This window comes from Haemaphysalis longicornis, unplaced genomic scaffold, assembly GCF_048455015.1.
Source record: "Haemaphysalis longicornis isolate Haplotype H1 unplaced genomic scaffold, Haemaphysalis longicornis Haplotype H1 scaffold_7, whole genome shotgun sequence".
Taxonomy (NCBI): Eukaryota; Metazoa; Arthropoda; class Arachnida; order Ixodida; family Ixodidae; genus Haemaphysalis; species Haemaphysalis longicornis.
In genome coordinates, this window is record NW_027526422.1 from 10445138 (window position 1) to 10469096 (window position 23959).

The 23959-nt window shown below is 47.6% G+C and overlaps 4 protein-coding genes across 14 annotated transcripts in view; 2 read left to right on the plus strand and 2 right to left on the minus strand.

Annotated features, from left to right (window-relative positions):
- Positions 1 to 162: 162 nt before the first annotated feature.
- Dbp80 (putative ATP-dependent RNA helicase Dbp80) lies at positions 163 to 8236 on the plus strand. The gene is made up of 7 exons (XM_077675945.1): positions 163 to 382; positions 453 to 579; positions 644 to 1093; positions 1844 to 2021; positions 3742 to 4142; positions 6302 to 6493; positions 7988 to 8236. Exons 1-7 carry the CDS (start codon positions 320 to 322, stop codon positions 8047 to 8049), a joined length of 1473 nt encoding a protein of 490 aa, XP_077532071.1. The 5' UTR covers positions 163 to 319; the 3' UTR covers positions 8050 to 8236.
- Positions 8237 to 10384: 2148 nt separating this feature from the next.
- On the minus strand, positions 10385 to 15844 carry LOC144144491 (uncharacterized). Of its 11 annotated transcripts, XM_077675956.1 has the most exons (4): positions 14070 to 14247; positions 13332 to 13448; positions 12483 to 12771; positions 10385 to 10986 (listed from the first exon to the last, which is right to left on the minus strand). In XM_077675956.1, the coding sequence occupies exons 3-4, from the start codon at positions 12760 to 12762 to the stop codon at positions 10487 to 10489; spliced, it is 780 nt and encodes a 259-aa protein (XP_077532082.1). In that variant the 5' UTR covers positions 12763 to 12771; positions 13332 to 13448; positions 14070 to 14247; the 3' UTR covers positions 10385 to 10486. The 11 variants fall into 11 exon arrangements, with proteins under 11 accessions (XP_077532082.1, XP_077532086.1, XP_077532077.1 ...); XM_077675960.1 differs by lacking the exons at positions 13332 to 13448; positions 14070 to 14247 and adding an exon at positions 15348 to 15844; XM_077675951.1 differs by lacking the exons at positions 13332 to 13448; positions 14070 to 14247 and adding an exon at positions 15193 to 15341.
- LOC144145010 (transmembrane protein 222) lies at positions 14772 to 19360 on the plus strand. The gene is made up of 6 exons (XM_077676511.1): positions 14772 to 14854; positions 18088 to 18172; positions 18248 to 18279; positions 18340 to 18433; positions 19131 to 19261; positions 19318 to 19360. Exons 1-6 carry the CDS (start codon positions 14772 to 14774, stop codon positions 19358 to 19360), a joined length of 468 nt encoding a protein of 155 aa, XP_077532637.1.
- The window catches only part of Vps11 (vacuolar protein sorting 11), a 33400-nt gene continuing 28351 nt past the window's right edge, over positions 18911 to 23959 (minus strand). Inside the window, exons 22-23 of the mRNA XM_077675946.1 lie at positions 23516 to 23582; positions 18911 to 19512 (exon numbers count right to left, since the gene is read on the minus strand). Coding sequence (XP_077532072.1) covers positions 19372 to 19512; positions 23516 to 23582 — 208 coding nt within the window. The 3' untranslated portion in view covers positions 18911 to 19371. The remainder of the gene's footprint in view (positions 19513 to 23515; positions 23583 to 23959) is intronic.

The window sequence follows — 23959 nt, forward strand, 5'->3', positions numbered from 1 at the left end:
TACACCAAGTAACTCGCTCAAAGTTCTCGCCCAGGAAAGTTTTTGATCTCGCCGAAACCTCTTATTTTTATTATGAAAAGAATAAAAAAGGTACATTTTATTCATTTCACTTCAAAGGCGCCTTGTTAAAGTATCCAGATACTGTAGCCCAGTAGCCAAGACAAGCACGATCCATTCTTTATCACTGGCTGTCATGCAATGATGGAATCAAGGGTTCTGTGTGCTGGAACTGCGCGTTCTAATTAGTGTTACGATTTCTCACAGTGTTCATAATCGTTTTTTGTACTTTCAAAAGCTGAAAGGCGACACAGCGTTCAACATGTCGAGCTGGGCAGCGGACGCAGATGAACAGGAAAGGAGCCTTAAGGGTCTGACTGACAAGGTAGGAGGAGAGACGCGGGCCCGCCGCATGGTTATCACAATAACGTTGGTCTTCACTCTAACTTCCGCAGGTTCAAGGAGTCGAAATTGGCCCTTCCGGTGACACGGAGCGTGCAAAGCCTGACGACTGTGGCACTACAAAACACCCCGACTGTGAAGCGGCGGCCGCATGCGACCCATGCGCGCCAGACGAGGAAGGTGAGGACTATGAACGCTGTCCTACAGAAGCCAGGTTACAGCGAACGCCGATTTCTCGTTGCAGCCCTGCCCAAAGCGGAGGTGTCGCTTCTGCAGAAAATCATCCGGACGCGGCTGGTGCGTTGCTCGAGCGCCGTAGAAGTTCAGCGCAAGGACCCCAAGTCGCCGCTGTACTCGATCAAGACGTTCGAGGAGCTGAAGCTGCGGCCTGATCTGCTGCGCGGCGTGTACGCCAGCGGCTTCGACCTACCATCCAAGATCCAGGAGACGGCCCTCCCGACGCTGCTGGCGGACCCTCCGCAGAACATGATAGCGCAGTCGCAGAGCGGCACGGGCAAGACGGCCGCGTTCATCTTGGCCAGCCTGAGCCGCGTGGACGAGGAGCAGCGCTACCCGCAGGTGCTGATCCTGTCGCCCACCTACGAGCTGGCCATCCAGACCGGGGAGGTGGCCAAGAAGATGGCCCAGTACTGCACACGCATCACCTTCTGCTACGCCGTGCGCGGGGTCACATGTGAGTCATCACGAGCGCTGTAGCGGCTCCTTGTGCGGTCTCTGTGCACGGGAAACGCGGAAAGCTTTTTACCACAGGTCCGCAGGGGTTCCGCGAAAAGTAGGAGCAGTGGCGGGCAGCTTTGTGTGAATGGCTTACAGTAGTGAACTCAGAAGGTCGTAAAGTGTTTTTGAAGGATTTTGCAGCTGCAGGAGGAGTCTTACGGGAGCAGTCCGTAAACAACCATTAGGCATAGCCCAACATAGGCATTAGCCAAGCCATGTTTTCGTCTTTAGTAATCACTTGCAGTGGTCCATGAACCAGTACCAACTAGCCCCCCTGTCCTAGTGTAGATGTTAATCCTTTGCCAGCCACTGCAGCAAATTTCACTGCACAGGTGTAGGTTCAGATGCAATGTGAACTTTTTTTCTTGTTTGCCTAACGTTGATTGCCTGTCGCAATGGGCCTCCTCCCCTTATTAAGTTATAACTTTGTTTGTAGTCGCAGCTTACCTTTTTCAGTTGTTTGCCCCACATCTAACTGGCCCCATTGATTTTAATAATACGAGTTTGGAGTAGAGCTGTAAGGGGAAACAGGGCCCTGGGAAAAAGGAGGAGGGAGGGAGGATTGTGTCCAGAGCAGTCCAGCCTTGGTGACGGCATATTACCTCAGCGTACGTCACTTTGGGGCGATCTTCTTTCCAGAAAGCCCAGAACATTGTCGGTGCTGTGGGGGAAGGAAAAGTGTGAAACGGATTGTTTCTGCGCACAGTCTCGCATGGAGAGCAGATTCGGGACCAGGTGATCGTGGGCACGCCTGGCAAGATCATCGACTGGGCCTTCAAGTTCAAGTTTTTCGACCTGTCTCGCATCAAGGTGTTCGTGCTGGACGAGGCGGACATCATGATTGCTCAGCAGGGACACCATGACCAATCCATACGCATCCACAAGTGAGTGCCCTCACTGCACTGGGGGAGTTGCGCTGGGGCTGCACTGGGGAAGTGCAGCTTCAGTGTATAGAGCAGTTGCAAAACTCCGCATCGGAATCCAGGCCATGCAAGCACCCCTGCTTCGTTGAAGCTCAGGCGCAAGTGCATTGGCGCGGCACCTAGAGAACAAAAAGAAAACTTTGCTAAGCATTTACTGAATGAGACAGCTGAATAAAATAAAGCTTCCTTTTTAAATTAGACGTTAAATTATGTAATGTTTATGTTTCTACAGTTTTTTTTCTTTTATGACTTTTGGCAGAAGACGCAAGCACTCAGGTACTACATTGTGTTTCTCTCAACAGATGGTGGGCTAGTCAACTTGCCCCTGTCTGCCCTAGTGCAGGGGAACAACTGCGAACTAGTTTTTGATACATGGTGCCTATGTGGAGATTCCCAACTGGGATATTAACTCTAATGCCTCAGGGAGATAGTGCGGGGGCAGGTAGGGCCAAGGACTTGACTGTTTCTGCGCTTCTGCGGAGGTCTAGGTGCCGCACACATCATACCACGTGGCTTCAAGATTTGAAATGCCTGTGTTTGCACTGTGAAATGAGGAGTCTGTGTTTGCAAAGCTATTTGTGGCTTGACAATTCGGCACCACCGCTCTGCCGACATTGCCCTAAGATTTCAGATTAACCCGCCGCAGTGGCTCGGGTGTTGCGCTGCTGAGCACAAGGTCGCGAGTTCAATTCCCAGCCGCAGCGGACGCTTTTCTGGTGGAGGCGAAAAGCAAAACCGGTCGTATGTACGAGATTTCGGCACACGTTAAAGATCCCCACGTGGTCAAACTTAATCCGGAGCCCTCCACTACGGCGCGCCTCGTCGCCTGCATTGCGTCGGCACGTTAAAGCCTGCAATCAATCAAAGATTTTAGCAGTTCAGTGTGAGGAGTAGCGTGTACCAAATATTGGCTTTGGCACGAAATACTGCACACACCAAAAGGGTGGGATTGTTGTTACTGTGCGAAAGGCCACCCTAGCTCTGGTGCTGCCTGGCCGCTATTACTTGCTTTCCTGCAAAATGTACACGAAAGTCCAGCATTTCACATACAAAACAACAACTGAGGCTTTGGAATACGTCTTGAGTACTTCAGTTTTGTGCTTTGGATGGAATGGGGAAAAAAATGAACAAAGCTCGAGAGATAAAGTTGCAGTGTGTAAAAAAATGCCAAGAGTAAACTAAAGACTGTTATGAAAAGTATGCGGAGTAAGTGAGTTAGCAAACAAGTGGACCTAGCCTTATAAGGTGTGCCAGCAATTGCTCTGCCTGAGTGGCACCTTTTAAAACTACTCACAGTGAGTCTCCAAGTGTCCTTCAGAAAGTGTGACAAGTAGTAGGATGTCCCACCGAGCAATCCAGTGGCGATTTCTAAGCATTGAATAATGTTGTCTTATTTGTAACGAGGTGCGATTGAGCAGTTGAGTATTAAGGCCCGTTCACACTTGCAATGAAGCGGCGCGGTTCCTGTCGCTTTTGTAGTTTGGTCTCGACCAATTTTAGTCGCCACGGCAGAAATTGCATCGCTTTTGTCGCAAGTGTGAAAAGGTGTGTGCCATTGCACCATTCTCATTAGAAACAACAGCACTGCCAAGTTCCTGTTCGAAGTTGAGTGGCGCATCAGTCGTCTCGGGTGCAGACAGTGCTTGGTGGTTGAACTGTGGTGGTCGTCTCGCTCTTGCAGGCGGCTGTCGCCGAGCTGCCAGATGATGCTGTTCTCGGCCACGTACGAGAAGGAGGTGATGGACTTTGCCGAGATGATCATCTCGAACCCGGTGGTGATCCGCCTGCGCAAGGAGGAGGAGAGCCTGGAGAACATCAAGCAGTTCTACGTGATGTGCACCGACCTGGAGGACAAGTTCAAGGCCATCTCCAACATCTACGGGGTGCTGGCCATCGGGCAGACCATCGTGTTCTGCCACACGCGCCAGTCGGCCGTCTGGCTGGCGGGGAAGATGAGCGAGGAGGGCCACTCGGTGTCCGTGCTATCGGGCGAGCTCACTGTCGAGCAGCGCATCTCCGTGCTGGACCGCTTCCGCACTGGCCTGGACCGCGTCCTCGTCACCACCAACGTCTGCGCAAGGGGTGCGTACCTTGTAATGGGGCTTGGCTCTGTGGTCTTCACAGCTGTTGCTGCAGATGAGGGACACGTGAACGTTTGAAACTTCAAAGTGAATAATGGAGTATTTGGCTCGGGATCGAATCAAGTAGCAGTATTTAAGAATGTCGAAAATACAAACAGACACTTGGTGACACCCTGTCATATGCAGGGAATCACCCCCATACTAACTGTGCAAGAAATGCCCTGATAAAAATGCGCAAATTGTGTACTTTACAATGGACCAGGCGTAAGCTCAACCACCTTTTAAGCTCGTATGACTGCCGCCACGACGTGCCGGCTTCTGTCAGTGGTGGTGACAGGCTTTCTTGCTGTGCACCTGTGCTTACAGGCGAAGGTAATTCGCTGTTTGGGCTGCTGGTCGCATGGCTGTAGGATGAAAAGAGGGTTCCTTATCCTTTTTATGACTTGGCTTTGGCCCAACAGCCCACACTGGCCTGTGCACTGCTTTGCAGGTTCATTTCTTCTTGTCAATAATGCACACCTCCTCCTCCTCCCCCCCCCCCCCCCCCCCCCCCTTTTTTATTATTTAGGTCATTTATGAGAACGACTAGTGTCCGACACCATTAGTAGTATTGATAAGTAGATGCAAATGTCGTGGTGCAGGTAGCAGGCATTTATGACACTTCTCGAGAGTTAGCCCTAGGCATTGCACACTCTTACCAGCACCCATATTTAAAGGCATGGAGTGCCTGTGATAGGACACCTTTTAAAGCTCTTATGGTTGATCTGTCAGAAGTTTGGGGTAAAATATTAGGCAGGAATTCACTCCTTTAAAAGTTCCTGTCCATACTTTACCTTGCAGCAACACAATGTTTGCACATTGTGGTGCAGATTTTTCAGAGTACAAGACTTGTGGATTGTCAGTGCCTTATGGGCATGGTGTCGCAAAAAACTAGCTGGAGGTAGTGGTACGACATACTAGTTTCCTTCCTGGAAATTAAGTCCATAATAATGGCACGTTTTTGTTGTTGCTCATGGCAGGCGAGTGTAGTTTATCAGAGTAGCAGTAATGATGATCGTAACGGAGCAGCCAGGGACTGCAGTAGTAATATACCTTCACTAGTAGCATACAACTGAAGTTCAGTGGTAGAATGTCCTTCCAGCCCATTGGCTAAGCTAATATCTACTCGGATATGTGTGGTGCTGTGTTTTTATGTCGCAGAAAAGTTTTTATGAAGCGCTCTCTCTCTCACTCACTCGCGCACACACACACTATAAGTTGCTAAGCTCAGTTTATGTATTGACGAGTGGAAAGTATTTGCTTAAACTTGAAAGTGTTCAGTTTGTTTTGATGTGAACTGTTTGAACAAAATCATTGTTCTTTTCGTATTTGCTTTGTAAGCAGAGAGCACTTTTTCTTTGCATCACTGCCATTTTTCAGCACTGTGAACTATGAAAGTGCCCGAAATAAGCCTGACCCCCACCCGGTTCCCCTCCCCCTGTGTCAGAATTAATCAGAATCGGTCAATCGAACAAGAACTACATCTATGTTTTGTGTGCAGGCCTCCATCTCGGCAAGCTCGAATTTTGTGTATGCCCTCTGTGGCTACGGTGGTTTGAAGAGAGTGGGGCTAATGAGACAACCACCTGTGAATGTTGCTCAGGAGTGTGGCAAAGTGTTTGCTGCAAGCAGAATGACAATTTTTGGGGCCCCATATTGTCTGCGCTGTTTCTTTTTGTGTGTGTGTCTGTCTGCCTGTCTGTCTGCGAGTGCCATCTTGCAGCACTGTAGCACTCCACTGAAGTGAAGTCCGCAGGTGTTTCGCCCCCAAAAAATGCCATGTGTGGCCCTGTTTCGCTTGCACTAACATAACATAATGTGACCTAACATGACCTAACTTAATTGAAGACATAAAATTTACATTTGAAAGTAAACATGTAAAAATAAATACTGGAGGCAACAGCCAGACTCGGACCACTGCCGTTACTCTCAGGAACCTAAGACAGAACCTCAACATCACGATGGCAGACGCTCTACTATGGCTGCCTAGTAGTCCTAACAATTTGGATATTGTCAGATGGCACACTACATTTGCCTGTTAAATCTCTAGCAACACCTTATTGTCGGCCCACCAAGCGAGACACGTCGTCAGTGTAACAAGTGCCTTGGCCCTCCCTGCAGGCATTGATGTGGAGCAGGTGACGGTGGTGGTGAACTTTGACCTTCCGGTGGATGCCAAGGGCCGGGCTGACTGCGAGACCTACCTGCACCGCATCGGGCGCACGGGCCGCTTTGGAAAGCAGGGCGTGGCCATCAACATGGTGGAAGGCAACCGGGGCTGGGCACTGCTCAAGCAGATTGAGGAGCACTTCGGTGAGTCCTCCCGGCACCAGCAGGGAAAGCGGTCCACTTGGACGCCTTGGGGAATTGGGACAGAGCTTTCATCCTCTGCGGTGGCTCAGTGGCCAAGCACACTGATTCAATCCCGACTGCAGTGGTTGCTTTTCTGAAAGCGAAAATACCAGTCTGGCTGCGATAAGAAGCACAGGGACCTCTACAGGGCTTAACAGCGATGTGTTCGGTACAATGTTCCACTGTTCTGCAACAGGCTATAGTTGTACAGACGTGCGAAGAACCGCCTTCAAGAGCATGCAGTTCCCTCCAAATGTTCCAGGAGAAAGATTTTGCCGTTATCAGCGGAGATTGCAACTTTATGCTGAAACTTGACTGCGTGGCAGTTGCGAGCAGCTACTCAAGCCAGCGGACGCATGCACAATCTGCAAAAAAAAAAAAAAAAGTAACCTCATGTGCCTTCAATCGCCCTTGCAAAAAAGAGATCAATGATCCAAGTGTTGCAGGTAAAGCCACTGTATTCCAGTCATGAAGCTAACTTTTTTATATACTATAATTTCTGCCACAAAAGCTTCTGTCCTCATGCTGCGTGTGTGTACTTCACGTCTCGTACAAAAGACATCAGTCAGCAACTTCTCATTTTGGACCATTTTTGAACTGTGGAAGATTGTCTTTTGAATGAAGCAAATTTCTAGTTTTTGTTGTCATGCCCTTAAAACAACCCAAATTATATGAGGCTTTTTGTGTGAAAAGTGGTGGTTGTTAATTTGTCACTGTAACACTGAAAGCCCCCACTTTTGCAGGCTGTCAGTGTTGCCGTCTTGCATTTTCTATGCTGCAATGTTTGTGAAAAACGTAAAAAGGTTGAGCGGAGTTTGGATGGAAACACACTCTTTTAAAGGGGACATGAAGACAAAGTTCACATTGGTTCATTAAAAAGACTGCTTTGCCCTTATAGCAAAGATACCAATTTTATCGCAAACTTAGAGAAAAGCAAACAGATGAGGCAGTGGAGACTCCCGAGTCAATATTTACGAAATGATGTCAGGGTTCGTGGGATTGGTGGCTGCCAACCTAAGCCACCACCAAGAAGCATGATTGAGCAGTGGCAGTAGGGTCTCTAGTTTTGTCTGTTCTTATCACGTGAATGTGAGCATGCAGCTAAACCATTGATAAAGATATTTGTTAGTGCTGGCCCATGCCATGTTGCGCCTGCCCGTGGTACGTCACTGCAGCATGAAATTTGAATGTTTTTCAATATTTCTTGCATTTTTTCTGTAAAAACAAATCTTTCATGCCCAGAGTGAAGCTGAGCAAGTTACCTAAGGCTAGCTCTTTCAAACTGAACACAGTTGTATGTTGTCTTTATGGCTCCTTTAAGGGACCACTACATTGAATAGCGTGTATGAACAAGAGTAGCTGCAACTTCCACTTGAAAGTAGTCTTGCAGTTACTATGTGCTTCTGCAAACAGACCGACATTTGTAATCACCATGCTTGGCACTTTTCTCTGCAGGGAGGACCATTATGAAACTGGATGTATACGACATGGATCAGTTAGCACAAATCCAAGTTTGAGCAGCCCTCGGCCTCCTGCTTTGTCACGATCTTCATTTCCTTGTTGTTTGGAGCATCATCATCAAATACATTTTTCTCTGCATCGCAGCCAGATATGGAATTTAATGAAGTTTCATGAGATGACTTTGAAGAAGTGCTTTCTGACCAGTGGTCATGTCAGATGACAATAAAGTTCATTTTTTGTGTGCGTGTGGTACTTGTGAATTGCTCTGTGTCATTGTGTGCTGCAGAAGAGGGGGCCAAAGAGAGGTAATCGTCTGGTGGTGCAGTGAGGATTCATGACAGAAGTGTCTTATGCAGAAAACGAAGATTACCAGATGGTTTGGCTGCACCAGTTATGGAAAATGTTGCTTGTGCTCTTGTTTCGTGCAGAAAAGAAAATATTCGGAGCTGTTTCGCTGTGCCAATTGCAGGAGATGTGCGAAACGCAGTGTACATTCCTAGATATAAAGCATTGTTCAGTATCCCATGTCAGGTGTATGTCACCTGCTAGAATAACAGCAGCAACTGTCGGGTATACGGTGGAGCTTGTGTCTAGTGCTTTGTGCAGCATCTATGAGTTTCAATAGATACCAGTAGATACGAGACCTCAAAGCAAAACATTAAGCCTAACGTCCTATGGTTAGGCCTAATGTTAAGCGTCAAGTGAAGTCGCCCGTACATCAAGTTGCAGGGCACCATTTGACAATGTTAAAGTTGACGTTTGGCCTAACGTGGGCTTTCGCATCTATGAAAACTCAAATGCGGGAGGCTTCAAAGAGTGAACGATTTCCTGTGTCTGAAATTGATGTGGTAGGCAAATTGTGCGTTGGAAGGTGAGAAGGTGAAATCGTTGACCCAACTAATGCAGACTAAAGTTTTTTTCTCTCTCCTATTATACATAATGGCTTCTAGAGAATGCAGCAGCCGCAGAGAACTCTTCCAAGCAGGGTGTCTTTTCATCTTTAGCATTAGTGCCGGAGGGTTTTTTTTTTTTTTTTTTTACATGCGCAGCAGTGTTTGACAACAGTGCTGGGGTTTTTTTTATGCTAGATCCACTGCACGAGGTGGGTACTCTGCTGTCACAGGGAGGCACGTGCTCACAGGCGCTACGCATTTTCTCGCTCAAAGTTTCTGCCAGCTTTTATTTTTTCCCCAAAGCCACTGCGCCTGGTGGGGACACGGTGGTCGCCGCGAAGCACGTGCTCACGAGCGTTTTGGCTTAAATTGTTCTCGGTGAATGGCTGCCGAACATAATTTGCTGCTGGACAAGTGCTGCACTATAAAGCGCCAAATATTTCAAATAAAACAAACCTGTATTTTGTCTTCACAACGGCCCCTTAGTGAGATGGCCTATGCTGACTTACAAAGTTTAAAAACACACCCTCTGCATATGTTTCCAGATGACTGCATCTTGCATGGACATCTATAACTTGCTGTTTTCTACGAAAAACAATCTGCATCAGGCAGTGATGCTGCAGTGATGCTGAACCACCACTGCTGCTGCAGGTTGTATTCACAACTATGTGGTCCAGTGAATACTATTATTTGTCAACTTTTTACATTTTAGAGTCCCTTTAGATTAGCTAAGTAAGACAACAGATTGCATATGCAGCCAGCAGACAGACTGTGCTTTCATGAAAACTAAGAAATGTTTTGCCTGTCCCAAGTTTGCACCCACTTTGGAGGACCATAGCAAAATAGTGCTTTTGTTTGGGCTTGTTGGTGAGAACAAGCCCAATCAACAGTGAGCTGTTGAATCAAGCTTTCGTACATGCCACACTATGCCATCACTCGCATTCTGCTGTGAACCTCATGAACTCTTGCTGCTTGTGTGGTCGGTTTAAAGTGGTCATCTTAATTATCCATTTCAGACTGCCACTATCTATACGCACCAAGTGCATTGTCCTACTCATGCTTATGGAGCCGTAAGTTGTGTTGGCTTTAAATGCAATCATGCTTAATACACTAAGTGCCACCTTGCACTCGAGCTGAAGTCAGGTAGCCACACAGACAAAGCAAGCACCTGATGAGGACCTCAGGTTTTACTCCGTGAAGTAGTGATTTGTCACACAACAAATTTAGGAGGAACCCCCAAGCTTGATCATTTTTCCTTTGCATTGGTAGCAGTTTGTGCAGCGCATTATAATGGCACAGCAGACAGTCAAAGTGGACCCCTAGGTAGCCTTTCCCTCACTTCGTTTTGTGTATGCAAACACACAAAGGTAGCGCTACCAGGAATTACTCTACTTTAAAACCAATCTTTCTAGCACTGAACATTGCAGAAGACTGCTAACATGTGCCCGCATTCAAGACACCTGCTAAGGCTTAGCTCTGCAGTGGGTAGACACAGCGCTACAAAGTTGTCCAGTTTTTATTTACACAGCCATAACAAAACAACAAAAGGGCTTCCATAACCACAAGACGGCAGTTCGAGCAGGTCCGCCACAAGTGTTGTTCAGAAGCAGTTGGCCGCCGGGGCGTGCAGTGCAAACAGCGAGGCCCAGGGACCGTGCCGCGAGGCCAGGTCGGCCGGCCGGTCTCCGGCACGGCTCCGGGCCTCAACGTCGATGAACGGCGACCACAACAGCAGTTCGAGCAGACCACGAGAGCGAGGCTGGCTGGCCGCCAGGTGCAGCGGTGTCAGCGCGCCTTCGCTCATGGCATTCACGTCGGCGCCTCGCTCCACCAGGAGGCGTGCACAGTCCAGGGAGCCCCACTTGCAGGCCGAGTGCAGTGGCTGCCAGCCGTCAGCCGTGCGACGGCCAATGAGACCCGGAGCTGCATCCAGGAGCAGTCGGGCAGCCTCTGGCTTGTCGGCGTAGCAGGCGCGATGCAGAGCTGTGTAGCCGTCGGCGTCGGCCCGCTGGACAGCGCTTGGGTCAGAAGCCAGCAGCCGCTGCAGGGCCTCCAAGTCGCCCCGCTCAGCGGCTTGGCGAAGCTGCCGGGCTGCCCGCTCTGCAACGGCACAGTGCACCTCCGTCTTACATATGCACCCATGGAGCCCATGGGAGGCATGAGCCACAACGCACACATGCTTAAGAGCTGCAGGCAGAATGCCAGATACACACCCCAGACGTATGTATCATTTCTTGCTGGGCATATTTAGATTGGAGCCTCTGCAGATATTGCGCAACATTACTTTTTCACAGTAAAGATTACCTTGAACAGAGGTGACCCATAAGTTGCATGTGCAACAAAACTGAAATGCTTAATATGGTTATTCATGCATTGCACTCAGTGAAGTAAATGTGCTCCTAATGAGTCTTCCACCTGAAAGAAAAACCGTTTCGAGACAACAGGACGTCTTAGTGGAGTGGCAGCGCAGCTGCACATGCCGAGAGTCCAGGAGTGTTCTAGCCGTGCACATTTGCAACAATTTCACTGCTACTCCACTGGCCCAGCTTTACCCATTCGCTGCGAGCTTATCTGGAGCAAACCATCTTAAGCTCTGCCATAAACAACAATGCGCTGTACCTTGTACTGGTTGCTCCAACATTATTAACACTAGAAGCCCTCTTGTGCGACAGAGTCTGTTTTTCACTGGTGAACTCTCGAGTGCGTCGGTGCCTTCCCTAGGCACCTTACTCCTAAGCCACGGGCCTCATACTTCTAGTGCTGGGAGCACTGCCGGGCTATATATTGAATGACCTGCAGTTTGTATGCACATCCGTTCATCTACCGTGCATCATTTTGGAGAGAGTGGTTGGAAAGATGCCCGCCCTTTTTCTTCACCCCGCCTCCTAATCCTTCCATAACGGTTTCCATTGAGTTTTTTTTATTTCCTCTATAACATGCTGGTTGACAATGAACACCCATGCTTCCATTTTGACAGGCAGGAGAAAATCGCATGTAGAGATGTTTGGCTCCCCCAAAAGGCTCCATTCACCCAACAAGTGATGCCAGTTTAAAGCAAACGTCCAACAACTAAACTATATATAACAAAAAACAGACGAAGCAGTTGCGACTAGCCACCCACTTTCTCTTCTCGCCGGGTCCTTGGGACATCACAGAAACTTGTTTATGCAATCGATAGCCGCAACCAAAGCCACTGCCAAGAAACCCAATTGTGCAATCGAGTGGGGCCTCTAGTTCCGTTTTATCACACCACTTGAATGCTAATGCGCAGTTAACACACTAGCAACTGTTTTTAGTATTCTCCTCATTACATGCGTGAGGGCGCATACGTGCGGCGCATGCTAAACTGCACGTCTTCTCTTCCATTTCCGCTGCACTATCATTGTCGGCGAGCCTACTGGCCAGCCTCCTCCTTTCCCCACTCCAGTTATCGCTACACCCGATTCCAGCTCCAGGCGAGCACTCACTTTTCGCTGCCTCTGTCGTCGTTTCCACTTAGGAACACTGCTGCTACGGACATCTAGTGTGCACGGAAAGTCACCGAATGAGCCTAGTAATGCTATCGCATTAACAGGCGAGCAATTGCAGAAACCCACCACATGGGTCCTCCTGCTGAGGCGCGTCTTCGGTCCTCTGTGGCTCCCCCACAGCCGAGTCACCAGTCTGTGCAGCCATGTCACCACTCGTCGGCGTAACTGTGTCGTCACTCACGGTGCCACCACTCAGTGGAGCGTCCACATCACCACTGCTCGGCACGCGTGCATCCCCAGCTGTTGATACGTGACCACTTGTTGGTGAAACAGCGTCACCACTCAGTGGTGCACCCCTGTCGTTGCTCATTGATGCATTCGTGCAGCCATTCGTCGGCTCATCCATTCAGCCAGCCTGCACAAGTTGGGGTGAAACAGTTCCAGCAAACTGTAAGCGTTAGAGCTCTAACACTTGCAAACTGGGGCATTTAAAACAAGTCGTTCACTGGGGTTAACCAGAGCCTGCTTCTGCTGCACACCACATCTAGCACCTGTGCTCTGGCTGAGAGCAGACTACATGCAAGCACTGAACTTGTGCGTGCTGTGAAGCCACTTGGCTTACAATGCAACCGTGTCCGGGCCAGAAAATTTTTTTTTGTAGTACAAAGTCACGAAATTTTAACAGCAGCGAAATTCTGCATTGGCTCTTGCCACAGGCATGCTGCATCAGTCGCCTTTTGATGTTCCAAAACAGCTGTGTTCCAAACATAGCTGCCAATATGTGACAGCAGTGTGGGCATTAACAGATTCAGCGTAAAGGAGAAGTGAAATCTTAACAATGCCATACCACTGCGTGTAAAACACTCTTTCGTCACGAAGCTGTTTGCACACTATGTAGACCGCTAACTTCAAAAAGAGTCAGACTTGTGCACCATGCCCAATGCGTGCACTCAAAGTGTGAGGAATATGCAATACTTTCAGCTGTCCGTGTCTCCACGAATGTGTGCTAATCAGGAAGACAATGGGTGCAGGCAGGTCTTCTGGTGAACGCGATGAGAAATTCTGGAAGTGACTGCTCGAGCGATGATAAGGCTGACGAGGAGTACAAGACAAAAAAGGTGTGATGCTATATGGCTGATCTTATTTCAACATCACTGGGGCTGTGATAGCGATAGCAATGAGAACGGTTTTAATCCAAGGACAATGATATTACAGTCCCATGGAGGAAGAGAATTCTCTTCTTTCGACGTTTAACAACGCTGCTTTCTTTTTTCTTCTGTAGTCCTACTACAATGTAGTGTCGGTTGTAAAAGTAAGCCACAACAGAGATTAGGGGTGAGAATGAGCGCACCAGTCGAGTTTTCTGCTCTAGAGCTGAAGGCAACAAGATTCATACTGTCTGGCGTTTGCGCAAGGAAATGGCACAAACTTGCTGAGCAGGCAACGTAAAACCTCATCCTCACCAGCCGGTGACCCTCTGATCCCCATTTTTATGCCCCCTCTATCTTCCTTCGGCACCAGGGAAACATGGCCACATGGCCTGCCCAGCTCCCCGTTTCCCAACTTCTTCCCTTTTCTTTGCAGTGTCTCAGATCCTCCTGTACGTCGAGAAGAGACACGTCCTCACGGAGTCGTTCCCAGTTACAGGACAGCTTTTTGACAGCCGTTTCGGCGCTGAAGTGGACATTTGCACATTTTCCTGAAGGGACATACCGTTTTCACCTTTTCACTACTATCAGCTTGCAGTGGCTAGCGCGTACTAAAGCCCCTTCATCGGCTTCTTTAGCGCTTATCAAGGACCGCGCCCTCTGAGAGTACCAATCATAGTCGCGCACACTGTACACAGTTGAGATTGTCGATAGATCGTCACTACAGTGATCTCAACGTAGAAGCAATGAGAGGTTTAGCTAGTGTCAGTAGGTTTACCCGTTTACCCATTCGCCTCCACACTCACAGAACAGGAATGAAACTGGAACTGCTGGAACCCACTGGAACTGCTGGAACTGGCTGTGGAACCTTTAGCGACTTCACTTCAGACAAAAGAGCTCTGGTTCAGACAGGACGCGCACCCGCTGACCTTCTACACTGGTTAATGCAGCAAATAACAAATATATAAACAAATTTTACTCTTGACGTCATTCAAACTTGGTCACAAGTTTTATTTGTTTTGAGGCAACTTTTAACAACCTCGATGGGCAACACTGCCTGACACTGCTTCAACCAGCCGACTTTTTTGGATGCTGCTTTTTGGACCATGTTTCGGGTGCGCTGTTTACTGCATCATAGAATCTGTCGCTGCTTAATCGCCAGTACGAACCCGTGAGCTCGCCCTTGGAAGGACAAAAACATTTCTCAGGACTTCTAGGAATGCCTACTTTCCTTGTGTAGCGTGTCCACTGAACGTCACATTCCAAGATGGGTGCAAAGCCAGTTCCCATCGATTTTCAGCGCGACCGCTTCCCCTTCTGCATCGTGTGGACGCCTATTCCTTGTCTGACGTAAGTTGGGTGTACCCGTCTATTCTTTGAAGCTGGCACTGTCACTAGTGTCACCGATTAAATTCGGGCAATCCGCGGGTACGAACTGTCACCAAACATACTGCGTAGAAAATATGGTCGGAGCACGAGCGTGCCTTCGCAATTGCGTGTACGATGTTCAGTAGAACTTGCGCACTTGTTGGTAGCTCGTCACTACTTCGTAATAACTGAACCGATGAATTCATAGCATGCATACTTACTGCCCTCAGCCTGACGTGCCGCTGTTAGCAGCAAGCAAGCGAGCCTGCAAGCACCCTTGACAGCAATGCACATGATTCGTGCTGGGAATGAAACCCTACCTGCATACGGGTCGATATTTGCGGATCCTCCATTGTGTTTTCGTTTCTTAAGGCGCTTGAAAGAGTTTGACGTTGTGCAATCACGAGGGTGCTCAAATAGCACTCCGCCTGCATCCTATCGGGACACATTCCGTCGTGGTAATTTTTACACCCACCTGGTCGGCCACCACCCAACGAGCGGTCATGCATTTCTAGTGCACCTGATCTCTTGCTGAGATGTTGTACAGACGCGTTTTTTTGTTGTTCTCCTGAAAGCAGTTGATGTCATTGTTTCATTAAATTGTGTGCATGCCCGTCTCAAAACGAGTGTGGTGAAGTATATAGTAGGGTTCGAATATTTTGGTCGCCCTGCGGGAATGAGTATTGAGCCCTGGTTCAGGAGTTGTATATTACACTTCAGAGGACGGCCCTTCCCATGCGTGATAATTTTCACTGTTCTTTCAGATTAAAACTACTTGTCCGTTGCACACTGGCATCCCTTGCTCAGCTGTTGTCTAGTTAAGCGTGGTGGACCAGAGAAGGTTCAGCTAAGCTTCCTCTTATAATGGCGACATGCAGAAGCATCACTTCCCATTTGGTTTTTAAAGTGTGTTATCATTGCTGCTAATGGCCATTTAAGTCGGCTGTGAGAGTTGGAGGCTGCCGTCATCATCCCAACTGGCTATTCTCGAGTGGGTATGCCATATTTTAGGGTTGGAATGTTTACCGTCACAGCCAAATTGGGAGCCATGAATTGGCTGCTAATTTCCTACAGCTGATTGTTGTGCTTAATTAGGCATTTTACTATTGAATACACCTTCAATAAAGTCTTGCAAAACGATGTTTGTGTGTGAAGACTCGGGAGGTTGTCGGTGGACGCATTCATTTTTGCCTCAGAAAAACCGGGTACTACTGAACGAGTTATTTGGGTTCGTGGCATTGTTGTGGCAATGTTGAAGGCACGAATAAGTATTTCATTCATGTATTTCTGTACAGCATTGCTTACTGACTTGAATGTTGCAAATTTATTTCATACACTGTGCTCCTCCACCTCTCCACTTATCCATTGTGCACTTCTGTACCAAAACTTTGTCACTAAGTAATAGTGTTTCTAGATACATTAGATTCATCACCAGCCTGTTTGCGTACACTGTAGGACTAAGGCCTCCCACATTTGTTTGACGATTGGGAAGTTCAGGCCGAATACTACCCCAATGTGGCCACATCCTTTCTGCTGAGCGAGTGCTTTTTGTGTTCCAGGGAATCTCCCTGGTATTTAGGTTATCTCTACCAGACCAGGCAGCACTACAAAAAAAAAAAACTCCATGAACAATGAGGAGTAAAATGCACTCATTGTTGCTAAAACACTGCCAAAAACAAGCAATTGGGGCTCAAAAAATGTAGGTTACATATATCAGATAGAAATTATACGATAACCACAGCAATTAAAAGCAATGCTTTAAATTATGTAATGTAAAGCATTGGTTGCATCTGTCATTTTAGTCCAGTTAGTAAATCAAAACGCCACCTGCGAGTCCCGAGCTCGATAGTCTTTTTTTGTATGTGTAGTTGTGTTGATACAGCTACCTATCATTCAGTTCAAGCCATAATATGCAGCATTGAAATGGCCCAGTTCATAGCACGTTCGTCACCCACATGTAAAACAGCCACACAACACACCTGCAGAAAAGCTTCGTATTTGAAATGATACAGGTCCATAAGAGAGGCAGAACGATGTTAAAGGAAGGCAGAACGATGTTAAAGGAATACCGACACAAAATTTCAAAGCCGAGGTAACCATTTAAAAAGCTTCTTTTTATATGGAGATATCTCCCAAGAAGTTTCAACGGTAACCATTCAGTATAGCATATTTTTAAACCAATTTTAATGTTTGCACACATGAGAAAGCTCAGAATAAATACCCTTTTGACACCAGCATCAGCATGACGAGTTGAGTGCCTCGCCTCAAACTGCCAATGTCAGGGCTCTCGTGATGTAGACAAGGCGCTGGCTGCTGTTGGCATGCACTGCTTCACCTTGTGTATTACATCACAGTTCTGGGACTGATGTCATGCTGCCTGGGCGAGCACGTCAAGAATGCCGTCCCGTCATGGCGGCCGCCTCGGGTGTTTCAAAACCAAAACTGACACAAATAAACATAGCTGTAAATAATTACTTACGCTTCGGTCGACCATCGTATGTGCCATTATATGATTGCTGGGCTGGTAGGCACCCGTAGCACCGAAGAACACGTAACACGAAAATTTTGTGTCAGTACTTTGAACTCGGGTGACCACCAAGATGTTGCACCAGGAGGGGGACAAAATATGCATCAGAAAATCAATCGCACCGATCCTTATCTCGACAGAAGTGCATATCTGCAGGCACCGACTGTGCTGGCACGGCAAAGCGATTCTGTAGGGAGTAGTGCTGCACTGGTAGCTTGGTTCAGTTTGCACTGTAATGCTTAATTGAACAGCAAAGCATTATTCAATATTCAAACATCCACAACAACAAACACATTGGGTTACGCGTAGGAAAGCACAGCCAGTTTGGAGACGAGCTGTGCAAAGTGGCACGTCTAATTCCTTGCTGTGCACATTTTCATTCTTGCCTGCTTTCTTGCGAGAAGCTTTTGTAATCTTTAGATTCTGAGTCTGGATTTCATAAGTAGCGAGGCACATTGTATTCTGCAACTTCCAGACAATGCTGTTTTTAATTCCAAGCCATATTTTAACGGGTCAAGATCGGGCAACACTTTTACACCAACAGGACTGTCTATGCTTCCCTAGGACTTCGGCTTTTGCAGCCGAGGCAATGCTGCATATGAATGCAAACTGAACTCAATCCATGTAGGACCGTGTGTTAAAGCAGCGAGGCATTTTGTTGCTGACATGTCGACTGCTCTCACCACAGGTGGTTCTTCCCCATCGTGGGTCACATGGGCATTTGCATGTCCAGTGGTGTCGTCCGGGACTTTGCAGGACCATACTACGTTTCGGTAAGTTGGGAATCCTGCACCCTCTTTTTGAAAGTGTACCATGCAACAGCCCCGGTGCCTCCTCCCCCTTTGCAGGAGGACAACATGGCCTTTGGCCGGCCGGCCAAGTAAGTTGGCTTATTTCTCAGAGCTGGCACAGGCAGTGGTGTGGCATGCACTTGCTGCAGGTACTGGCAGCTGGACCCCAGCCGAGCTAGAGATGGCGTGCAGGGCTGGGATCGGGCTGTCGCTCAAGGCTCGGAGGAGTACAAGGGACACATGGTGGGTGCTGGGCTCCCTTGGAGGCAGCATATGGGGAGGTTTCGGGTGTTTCCACACATGCGATTGCCATTTGCGAGAAATTTAGGCAGATTCTTGTTACGGTAACCCATCGTATTCATCGTGAAACAGTTGAGAGTGATCTCTGACGTCGTTTTACTGTGCGCCATTAAAATCTAACTGGCATCTGCTGGTAAATTGAGGATTTGAAAGGCAGTCTTGCCTCTTTTTGCCAAAGATTGGAGTTTTATCTATCAGTTTTTTCTTTTTTGTCTGGCTCAAGTTTTTTCCTTTTTGGAATTGTGGTTCAGGGCTTCTTTTGCACAGGAACTATAACTGCTTGTTACTGCAGAGCGTTAATGAACAAAGAAATACTGGAGGAAAAAAAAAAAAGTCTGATGAATACACAAATTTGAAATTTCAACAGAACCATAGACTCTGAATACATGACGCATTCATTGAAACAGCAAGCTACCTCACTAGCTTGTTTAGAAAGCAAGTTTATTTAATGTTCACATGCTTTCGCAATTCAACACTTGCAAGACGTTAATGATTACCACGAAGGCGATGTTTATCTCCCAGGGGCTAGCCACAGCTTAGTAATTACAAGCCAGGGCTCCCAAAGTCTCGAGGCTTTGAACAAGAGATTTGCACTGTGCCCTCTCAGTGAACAACATACTGATGAGCCCCTTATGCGCAGCACAACCTCTTCTGCGACAACTGCCACTCGCACGTGGCACAGTGCCTCAACCTAATGCAGTACGGCGGCAGCAACCGCTGGAACATGGTCAAGCTGGCACTGCTCATGCCGCTGCACTCCAAGTACGTCAGGTGGGTGCACACACACTTTACGTCTTTGGTGTGTCTGTTGGACGGCCCCAGTGCAGCCCCAGGACTACACTGGTGTTGCTCTCTGTGGCAATGCAGTAACTGGGCTGTGCTCAAGACGTGGCTGCCCCCTGCGCTGGTGCTCTTGGGCCTGGTGCTGCTGCTGTTGCTGGTGCCAAAAGGGTGAGCCTCTGGAACAGCCCACGCCCCAGGTAGTCGGCCACCACCGAGAAGCCGTCCTCGGACCGCTCCAGCTGGGCAGGGCAGTGCAACACCGGGGCAGCTCGGCAAACACTGCCTCTTCTCGGGCAAGGTGCAATAAACTCGGCACACAACTTCTCTACCACGCTGGTTGATTGATAGATTGTGGGGTTTTAACATGTTGAAGCTACACCCAGGCTATAAACGCTGTAGTGGAGGGCATTGGATTGATTTCGACCACCTGGGGACCTTGAACGTGTGCCAAAATCTCAACACTCGTGCGTTTTCGCTTTTCGCTTCCATCTAAAAAGCAGCCACCACGGCCAGGATTGAACATACATCCCTGGGATCGGCAGCACAACACCTTAGCGACTGAGCCGTTGCAGTGGGTCTTCTACCGTGCTGGATCTTTTTTTCTTTTTTTTTTTTTCCTTCTCTCTTGCGAGGTTCAAATAAAAATAACTACACCACACCACAGAGTAAGAACAAGTGAGGAGGGGAAACGTCGCTTCCTAGGGTGGCCAGATCACGTCACAAGGGCTTGGCCTAGGTTAAGCTAGCAGCTTTCATTGCGGGAGAAGAAACTGTGCAGCCACCGCCATCAGCATTTCTGTGCAGCCCCGGAATGAATTGTGGCCTGTATCATCTATCAAGTGCCGTAACCCTCTCCTGAACTGCAGCTACGAAGCTTTGTAGTCCATGTTGGTTTTAATTGTGACATTATCTGGTTGCTCGCCCGCACCTGTCACAGTGGGCCGTTTCGCCTCCTATATATGCTCTTGCTCCGTGCACCACACCAATGTGTAATAGGTGAAGTGGTGAGTTTTTTGCAATTTCAGCCTGCATACATACGCGGGCAAATTCATTCACGGATGTTCACACATTATCAGCGCAAGCAAAGGCACCACCAAAGGATACCACTACTGGCATTTCATTTTTTTGGTACTAGCCGCATGTTTTGAGCTTCAACTGTTTGTGACAGCACATACCGTACTGGTGCTGTCACCGAACCTTCCTGTGGGGTCCTCCAAGGACGAAAGGGCCATCCGTAATCATCAGCAGCAGCAGCAGCCTATTCAGATCCACTGCAGGACTAAGGCCTCTCCCGTTGACCTCCAACCGCTCTTGTCCACAGTTTACCCCCGAATTCTCTTATTTCATCCCTCCATCGGGTTAATGGCCTTCCCCTTCTTCTAGATTCGTCTCTTGGTATCCACTCTGTTACCCTAATTGTCCACTGGTTGCCGGTTCGTCCCACTACATGGCCAGCCCAGGTCCAATTCTCTTTCTTTATTTGAACTATTATATCTTCTGCTCTAGTTTTTTCTCTGATCAGGTAGCTCGTTTCCTATCCCTTAGTGTTATTCCTAACATTATTCATTTCATGGCCCATTGAGCCGACCTAAACTGGCTTTCTAGTTGTTTAGTAAGGTGCCTAGTTTCAGCTCAGTATGTCATCAGCGGCAGTATGCACTAGCTGTAGATTTTCCTTTTGAGTGACAGAGGTAGCTTGCTTTTGATTATTTGGGAGTGCTTGCTGAGTGCTCCCTAATTCTTACCTATTCTGCGGCAGATTTCTCTCTCAAGGTAGGGTTCAGCACTAACCACCTGTCCGAGGTAGTTATCTTCTTCTAGTGTTTCGTTTCCTACCTGAACAGGATGTGTTTTGTATGCTTATTCCTCATTACTTTAGATTCATTCATAGATTCATTACTTTAGATTCATCATCATCATCACCACCAGCCTATCTACGCCCACTGCAGGGCAAAGGCCTCTCCCATTATTCTCCAATTGCCTCGGTCCTGTGCCAACTGTGACCAATTTATCCCCGCAAACTTCTTTATCTCATCTGCCCATCTAACTTTCTGCCGCCCCCTGCAACGCTTGCCTTCTCTAGGGATCCACTCTGTTACCCTTAATGACCAGCGGTTATCTTGCCTTCGCATTACATGTCCTGCCCACGTCCATTTCTTCTTCTTAATTTCTACTAATATGTCTTTAACACCAGTTTGCTCCCTGACCCACTCCGCTCTCTTCCTGTCCCTTAATGTTACACCTATCATTTTCCGCTCCATTGCCCGCTGAGTCGTTCTCAATTTAAGTTGAACCCTCTTAGTGAGCCTAAATTGAACCCTCTTAGTGAGCCTAAGTTGAACCCTCTTAGTTAGATTCATTCATATTTATTTTTAGCCCTACGGCTGTGCTTTCTGGTTGTGGTTCCTCAAGCATTGTTTGCATGTGTTCTGCGTTCTGCATTCTCACTCAGCAAGACCATGTCGTCCGCACATCTCAGATGGCTCAAACATTCCCTGTTCATCTTTAATTGTATGTTTTCCCAGTCAAGCTTTCTAAATACCCCCTCCAGACATGCTGTGAATAGCTTTGGTGAGATTAAATCTCCCTCTTGGAAATTTATTGGTTGGCTTGTGCAGGGTTATCCTGCCCATGCATTCCTTATATATGTCCTCTAGAAGCCTTATCTAGGTCTCCTCTATTCCCCGGTTTTTTAGTGCTTCTAGCACGGCTGCGGTGAGTACGGAATTAAACGCTTTCTCATAGTCTATAAATGCCCTGTAAAGAGGTTTAGTGTATTCTGCTGACTTTTCTGTCACTTGATTGACAACATGGATGTGATCCATGGTTGAGTACCCTTTCCTAAACCCAGCCTGCTCTCTGGGTTGATGGGAATCCAGACTGTCACCTATGCGGCTAGCTATAACTTTTGTAAATGGTTTGTAAACAACTGAGAGTAGGCTGACGGGTTTGTAATTCTTCAGGTCCTTGGGATCTCCATTCTTATGAATCAGAATAATAGTGTTGGGAGTTTTTCCAGGCCATAGCTACTTTTTGAGTCTTCAAGCATTTCAAAAATAGTACAGCGAGTTTTTCCAGTAAAATATCTCCTTCCTCCTTTAAAGATCCATGGTTATGCCATCGTCACCTGAAGCTTTCCCCATTTTCATGCTTTTGAGAGCCTTTCCAACTTCCTCCCTAATTACTAGCGGTACATAGCAAGTTGAGCATGTGCACTCAGTATTTTCCCTTGTCTAACATCGCTGGCATACTGCCTAATGTAGAATCGTTCTGCTACCTTTATTGCCTCGTGATGCATGGTTGAGTACCCTTTCCTAAACCCAGCCTGCTCTCTGGGTTGATGAGAATCCAGACTGTCACCTATGCGGCTAACTATAACTTTGGTAAATGGCTTGTAAACAACTTGTAGTGTTACCCTGCTTATCTCTGAGTGCGTACATCCTGTCTTTGCCGATGGCTAGCTTTCTCTTAGTTGCTTTCAAGCTTCCCCCTATTTGCAGCATTTCTTCAATCACTGCCATGTTATATGCACGAATGTCATTTGTTTTACCTCTGTTAATCAGTTTCGAAAGCTCAGCTAATTCAATCTGGTCTTAGGTTTGGCAATTAGTTCCTTCGTTTTCTCAGTTTTGCAGTTTGTTCCTTACATGTTGTTTCTTCCACAGCTGCTGCTGATTCACTGTTTGCCAACATTAGGGTCTCATTTAGCCTGTCTACACTGATTTGTTCTGCTCGTTTAGAAGCGTGAATATGAGTTATTTTAAACTCCCACGATCTGGCTTTGACTGACTCCGTGCTGAGTTTTTTAGTTTCACGAGCTTCTTTGTTTCTCTTTTGAGATTCAGTCTTAGCTTGCATCTAATCATCCTGTGATCGCTGCTCTTAATTTTACTTAGCACCTCACCGCAGTCAAAGATATGGTCAAAGATAAGGTCAAAACTCACTGACAGCCCATACCAGTATCAGTAACTAAATTTACCCACTGGAACATTTTGGGCAGGCAGAGCGTTATTTTTAACTCACCAGTGCCTGCTTCGAAATGTGCTGTCCATACAATACTGTACAATGCAATCCACAGGCCATGGCCTTTGGCAGTGACAAGAAAGGCCAGTTCTACTGGTGCCCATTTTAAAAAGAATCTTTGAAAAACATCGCTTCATCGATTTCTTGCTGCAAGCGAGACGTCTATCATAGTGAAGGGAAATGTGCTAGTTCAGCTGGCAAACTCTGCGGGGTGCTCACCTGGTGGTGGAAGTCTTCGTGAAGGTTTCGTGACTGCTCCTGGGATCGCAGGATGTCCAGTACTTTGCTGCAACAGGGAATAAGGAGTGGCCTCTCATGGCAAGAAGCAGTTAGGGGGAGGGAAAGGGTGCACCCAGATGGATGGAGTCACCAAGGTGACGAAAAAAGGGCCTTGGTGCTACAACAAAGATAATCTTCTGCGCTGCTGCATAGGATGTTCTAGAGCAGGGGTCTCAAAGTCGCATCAGTGAGCAGGCCGCAGTCACGAAAACAAGTACTAGTCAACCACTGTCGCTTTCCCGCACCACAGAAAATGAATAAAATTTGTGGCACTGTTTTCTACTTCTCAGAATTTCTGCATTTTTTCCGCAAAGGTAATTAAAAAGTACCGTACATACTACATCGCCTTGCTGAAAATGGCGACTTTTCTGGTTCCTTTTCAAA

What these genes read in the sequence shown, in the direction of transcription:
- Dbp80 (XM_077675945.1), top strand. Translation starts at nt 320, where the DNA reads ATGTCGAGCTGGGCAGCGGACGCAGATGAACAGGAAAGGAGCCTTAAG. An exon ending in CAATCCATACGCATCCACAA is followed by an intron (nt 2,022 to 3,741) that starts GTGAGTGCCCTC and finishes TCGCTCTTGCAG; the next exon opens with GCGGCTGTCGCCGAGCTGCC. An exon ending in GCAGATTGAGGAGCACTTCG is followed by an intron (nt 6,494 to 7,987) that starts GTGAGTCCTCCC and finishes TTTTCTCTGCAG; the next exon opens with GGAGGACCATTATGAAACTG.
- LOC144144491 (XM_077675960.1), bottom strand. Translation starts at nt 12,762, where the DNA reads ATGGATGAGCCGACGAATGGCTGCACGAATGCATCAATGAGCAACGAC. An exon ending in TCAGCAGGAGGACCCATGTG is followed by an intron (nt 10,987 to 12,482) that starts GTGGGTTTCTGC and finishes GTGCCGTTGCAG; the next exon opens with AGCGGGCAGCCCGGCAGCTT.
- LOC144145010 (XM_077676511.1), top strand. Translation starts at nt 14,772, where the DNA reads ATGGGTGCAAAGCCAGTTCCCATCGATTTTCAGCGCGACCGCTTCCCC. An exon ending in CAGGACCATACTACGTTTCG is followed by an intron (nt 18,173 to 18,247) that starts GTAAGTTGGGAA and finishes CCCCCTTTGCAG; the next exon opens with GAGGACAACATGGCCTTTGG. An exon ending in AGGAGTACAAGGGACACATG is followed by an intron (nt 18,434 to 19,130) that starts GTGGGTGCTGGG and finishes CCTTATGCGCAG; the next exon opens with CACAACCTCTTCTGCGACAA.